At 38.3% G+C, this 6,063-nt stretch overlaps 1 protein-coding gene across 1 annotated transcript in view; it reads right to left on the reverse strand.

Moving 5' to 3' along the window:
• The window catches only part of LOC118321229 (zinc finger protein 45-like), a 4,196-nt gene extending 1,414 nt beyond the window's left edge, over positions 1–2,782 (reverse strand). Inside the window, exons 1-3 of the mRNA XM_035652466.1 lie at positions 2,695–2,782; positions 1,299–1,383; positions 3–752 (exon numbers count right to left, since the gene is read on the reverse strand). Coding sequence (XP_035508359.1) covers positions 3–752; positions 1,299–1,316 — 768 coding nt within the window. The 5' untranslated portion in view covers positions 1,317–1,383; positions 2,695–2,782. The remainder of the gene's footprint in view (positions 1–2; positions 753–1,298; positions 1,384–2,694) is intronic.
• Between the last annotated feature and the right edge of the window lie 3,281 nt (positions 2,783–6,063).

The raw sequence follows: 6,063 nt of genomic DNA on the forward strand, positions 1-6,063 counted from the left end.
ACACGCTGGTGTCTCTTGTAATCCCTTAAAGAAAAGAAACTTTTCCCACATTTTTCACAACCATGCGGTTTCACTCCAGTATGGTTAAGCTGGTGTCTCTTGTAATGACTTAAGCGACTGAAAGCCTTTTCACACTGATCACACTGGTATGGTTTTTCACCCGTGTGGACACGCTGATGGTCCTTGTAACTACTTAACCGTGTGAAACTGTTTCCACATTGGTCACACTGGTATGGCTTCTCTCCAGTGTGGGAACGCTGATGGTCCTTGTAACTACTTAACCAAGTGAAACTCTCTCCACACTGGTCACACTGGAATGGTTTCTCTCCAGTGTGAACACGCAGGTGTCTCTTGTAATTATTTAAGCAACTGAAAGCCCTTTTGCAGTGATCACACTGGTGTGGCTTTTCTCCAGTGTGAACTCGTAGGTGTCTCTTGTAAATATACGAGTGAGTGAAACTCTTTCCACATTGGTCACATTGGTATGGTCCAGTACAGTTACACAGGTGTTTTTTGTATGAACTCTGGTTGCTGAAATGTCTCCCACATCGATTACAGCTGTATGGTGTTTCTTCACTGTGCGTGTGCAAGTGTAGCTTGTATGCATTTCGTTGGCTGAAACTGCTGCCACATTGTTCACATCGGTAGTTTCTCTGCTGTGAGAGTGAGTCCATGCCTTCTTTGACGACTAAACCGACTGAAAGATTTCCAATACTTCTGACAATGACACAGTCTGCGTCTGTTGGTTTCAACTGAGAAAAACATAAAACATAAAAATTCAGATCAGAGTGTAGGACTGCATAAAAATGCTGCTAGCCATTAAAGTGTAACTACACTCTTCAATTCTGCTAGCTCCTTCTCTCTCAGCAATTTTTAAAATATGCATCAGAGACCTCCTAAGGACTGTTAAGGGGTGTGTGGCCTCGACACCGACCAGAGTGACTGACAGACTGGCCACAGCATTATAGTAAGAACAGTGAGCCGGTAGAGCTATTGAGCAGCTACTGTCAAACTCTCCATGTCCGTGCTGGAAACACAGACAGTCTGCTGGAGCTTTGGAGCACACTGACATCCGTTTGTTAAAGTTTCTGTGTGGTACCTGTGTTGTGCTTGCGGGCGTTTTGTAGCTAAGGTAGAGGCTCAGAGAGGCTAGAGCGATGAAATCCTGATTGGACAATTGTGACGCCAAAGCCTCAGAGAGGCAGTATGTTTCTGTGTTTCAGAAAAAGGGACAGCCCTACAATACTGTCTGCAGCAAGAGGTGGTACTGGATAATGTTAGTATATATTTTATCTCACCTCTTCTGAAGAACTCATTTCAGCTCTTTATTGATCAAACAGAATGTCCTTCAAATCCTTCTCTTCTGGTCAGCACATTATAGCTCTGAAATAAAGACAGACTGGTCAGAGCAAGAACACCCACTGAAACAGTGATACTGTAGGTACCTGGGCAGAATTCAATACTGAATCATTACTGCTGACTGTGGATGCCCCAATCGCGTTTTTTTGTCTACGAGCCATATCGGCTGATACCAATCTTTTTAGCAGCTGGTATAGCTATAGCCACGTCAATAAGTCAGTTCAGTAAAGTCAGTTAGTTTGGCTGTTTTGTAGTGTAATGTTCTTGGGATCTCGAGGGTAAATGGATTATCCAGGTAACTTCAGGAGGAACTCTGTAATGTCAGGTGTATTAACTTGTACTACAAAAAGGTGGATAATTTTACCCACGTTATGCTGTCATGGAAATTTATGCCCCATCTGTAAACTGCTCCGAGCAGGTAATCTTTGTGGTTAGCTCGATGCTACTCTATAAAAACACCTCTCCCCCACCCACAATCTTGTCAAGAAAAATGCCTCACAGTGTTTCTGAACGTCTGAGCAAGAATACTGTATGCTGTGCAGCTGCAAGGTGGTACTTGCTCCCAACAGCTGGATGCAGTTGTTGTGTTCCCTGGCCATAGAAGTGTTTTAAAGATCCAAGAGGCTTTATATGTGATCGCAGGTATTTTTTTACAATAGAGGTTGGCTGATTTTCATGTTGATATTTAGGCAGCAAGGCAACTGATGGTCGATATATAATGGTAAGGTGATTGGTAATGTATATTTCCATTATTCCATGCACATGACAATCTAATATACTTACTTAGCCAGTAACATGTGGTTTTAGATGGAGTTTGTATAAAGTAGAAAAATGTATTGAGTTATGGTGTAGATTTCAGACTGATATTTAAGGGAGAGCGGGGTACAGTATATCAGAAGGGATGTGCATTATTCTATACATTATAACTTTATATATATTTAATACTAGCCAGTGACGGTTTTAGATTAGATTATCTGTCATTTAGTACTGGAGAAACGTTGTATGAATGTAAAACATCCGAGCTAACACAATGTAGAATGACAACATCCTCCAGGTCCTCGGACTATTAGAAGAAAAACGGAAAGAATAGTTTGAAGACAACTGAGTGAAACGACAAAGGTTAACCAACCCTCGTTTAGCTCCAACTAGTAACAGTCTCATAACTAACGCTTCCGCAGCAGCCTAGCTAACACATCCAGGCTAACAGAACACACAGTTATCAGCGAGATGCTGGAAGGAAACTGCAGCATACATTGCTACAGTTGTAAAGCTGATGTGCTATCATGAAGGACTAACTTAAGACACAGACTAAAAGAGAGCAGCAGGTACTGTTACCTGTGTACTTTGTGGCCGAGGTTCTGCTAGTGTTGTCCATCTCTCTAAAGACCGCTACATCCTGCACGACGAGGGTCACGTGACAGACGGATCCAGCTGATGGCTCTTTCCTCCTCTCTGTACTCGGCGGACTAGGCGCTGTAATGGCGTTTTGCTGCCCTCTAGTGATTAATATTAATGTTCCTGTTCACCGTTACTTATTAGTTAGGGATGTCTAATTCTGTGGAGATCATTTACCAGTTTCTCCATTGTAGTCCAGTTATCAGTTGAGTGTGCAGAATAGAAACAATTGAGCTGAGCTTTCACCACAAATAAAGTCATCAACCAATCACCTCAAGGCTCACACCTCAAGCCCAAACCGAAGCAGTTTTGGGCCCGAGCCCAACCCAAATTTCTGCTTAAGATAAATAAATGAAATGAAAAAAATAAATAAATAATACAAAATAGTTATTAAGTAAGCTACATTGTGCATACAAATTATGCACAACATACACAAAACAAATAAATCATCAATTACAGATGCATGTATTATTAATAAAATATTAAATATATATATATATTTAAGAATATAATTCTGTCTGAGCCTGACCCGGGATGTCTGTTTTCCCTCCAGTTTTGATTGTCTTCCCCACCCTAATGTTTATCAGCTTGTTATCCTTTCCCTCACCTGCATATTTCATCTTTGTGTTCCCTTGTTTTTGTGTCATATCATCTTGCTTTTGTCCCTGGCTGTTCCTCGTTTTGTCCCGATGTTTCCCTGTTGGTTTTTTCTTTTCCTGGACTTATACCTGCCTGCCTACCTGTACCTGTAAGGTCGATATACATTAAATCAAAGTCATCCTGCTTCCTGCTGCTGTCTTGCATTTGAATCCAATCGTGAGTTTCCTAAGTTATGACATATACTTACAATTACTCCTACCTAACTGGACAGCTTGCTCTCTCCACACTAAAGCAAGTGTTTCGAGTATATGCTGCAAATCTCTGTCTGTTAAAATTATGTAGGAATATGTCTTTGGAGTGGTCTGCACTAATCAAACAAGACTTTCATTCTAAATGACAACTTTACTGCTTAGTTGGACTTTTTATTTGCATCTTTTCTTAAAGCTTGATACTCCAAGCAAACCTCCTTTAACTACAGTAATAGTATCACACAGTAAGTGTAGGCAACAGTATGTTGAGATAAGAGGGTGTGAACTGTGTAGAATTAACCATAATCTAATTATCATAATATATATAATGCTTAATTATCAATGGGTTTTGCTCAGGGTTTATGTGAGTGAGGTCTCCTACCAAGCTACAACCCCTTCAACAGATCTTTATGTTCTGACTTAATGAGAAAAGTTTCATAATACATTTTTGCACTAAACAGTGTGTAATACAATGTCAGTGTGAAAAGAAGGTTGATTTGGAAGGCAGAAAATAAAGGCACAAGCTTGCCTCAGCTGCACACTCCCTCAGTACAAATGTGTTTACTGTTACATCTTTCTTTTACACACCACTGGAAATACTCTGATTCATTATTATATGATATTCATAGCTGAGTCTCAAACAAACTCAAACAGGATGTAGTGTCAAATCAGATTATTCAAACATATGTGACATTTCCTTACCTGAGTCACATTCACACAAAGGCTTAAATGAATGGGGAGTAATTATCTATTAATGATAACAGGAAGTATGCTGAATCAGAAGGCAGGCTATGAATGAGATGTTTGCTCCTTTAAATCTGAACATAGTTACAACTGTGGACCTCTTATATTCACAGAGTGTGTGAGACTTTGGTGTTAAAAAGGATTAAAGGACTATACCTATGAATATTATATTTGCCAACAGATTATCCAGTGTTGCACACTGGGCCTTTTAACTATTATTAATTTTGTACAATAAAAAAATAAAATAAACTCAAGTATTGATGTCAAATAATATTAAGTTTTTTAATATTGCATTTTTAATTATTTTTATTAACAATAAAATTTCATCCAAATGTAGTGTACATTTTAACAGAATCTCTCTAAAATGGCAAAAGTAAATGCTAATAATAATAATAATACACATTTTGATCCACTACTGTTGGGTGCATCAAGATAAACAGTTGTTGGTGCAAATTCTCCAGTTTGGTAACATTAAACCATTGCAAAAGAAATTGGCACAACAAGATGATGTGATGAAAAGAGCCGTTCAAATCTAGAACAATGCAAAACTCATGCATGTAGTGTAAGAAATGGATACTGCACTCAAAGGTGACATGATGAAGTCTCTCCATGGCCACAGAAGACATCATAGATTTACAGCTGTTTTCAGAACCTGAATAGCCTGTGAACTATGATGAATGATGTGATTCTATGTAAAATTGATGGAGTGTCCCTTTACCTGCAATAATTTCTACTTGAAAATGAAGACTGTGTTTCATGATTTATTGTATTGTATTACTTTATTATTTATTAACAGGGAAATTCCCTTGTCACAGCAGCATTTTACGTGAAATAAATAAAGACATATAAAAAAAAAACTATGGTAAAGTGGTAAAGCTATGGTATGGTGGTAATTTGATATAAACTACAACATTGATCAGGTGTCTAACAGCAATTATTCAACCAATTTCCAATTCTCCATGCAGTTGGATGGAGGTACTTTCTGCAGCTACTGTATCAACAGGTCCTTTGCCATAATAATAACATTAATGGCTTGTCTCCGCCACAAATAGGCTATTAGGTATTCAGCAATTATTCAAGACACCAGTAGGTGGCAAAAACTCACTATCTAAGTTCCAGGCTTTTTATTCAGCCCAGTCAGACAGGCTAAACATGCTGTTTGTCTCATTGTTTCTTTTCTTTGGCAGATAACCTTTAGTCTTCTTTTATTGGCATATTTAAGTCTAGACCCCATATTTACTATCCCGATGCTATCATTTGTAATCCTCTGTTCTGCTGTATGTAGAGACATTATATATGTTGCATTGCCATGTTAAACTGACCATATATGACAAATGTAAATGGATATTTTTTAGTATTTCATTTTACATTTTTGTGTCTTCATTGATTTCAGAAAGGTTTGAAGAGCTAAAAGAAGAAGCTAACTGATTTAACACTGCAGCATGAATGAAATAAAATTTCCCTTTTTAATGTGTTTTTGTACACATAAAACTATTACATGGTAGTTTAGTATAAGAAAACTGTGTTATGTTCACTGCTGTGGTTTGTCTGTGACGTCAAGACCATCATTGCTATGGGAACAGCTATAAGAATGCTTGTTACCCAATTCACATTGTTTTTTGTCCTCTATAATGTTGTCCATTCACTTGTGCATGCCTTGCTTTCATATTATCCCCCTTTCACCGTGCCCACTGTAAAACATCAGCACACACTTTTA

This window comes from Morone saxatilis, unplaced genomic scaffold (assembly GCF_004916995.1).
Source record: "Morone saxatilis isolate NCDOM2014 unplaced genomic scaffold, NCSU_SB_2.0 Contig0, whole genome shotgun sequence".
Classification (NCBI taxonomy): domain Eukaryota; kingdom Metazoa; phylum Chordata; class Actinopteri; family Moronidae; genus Morone; species Morone saxatilis.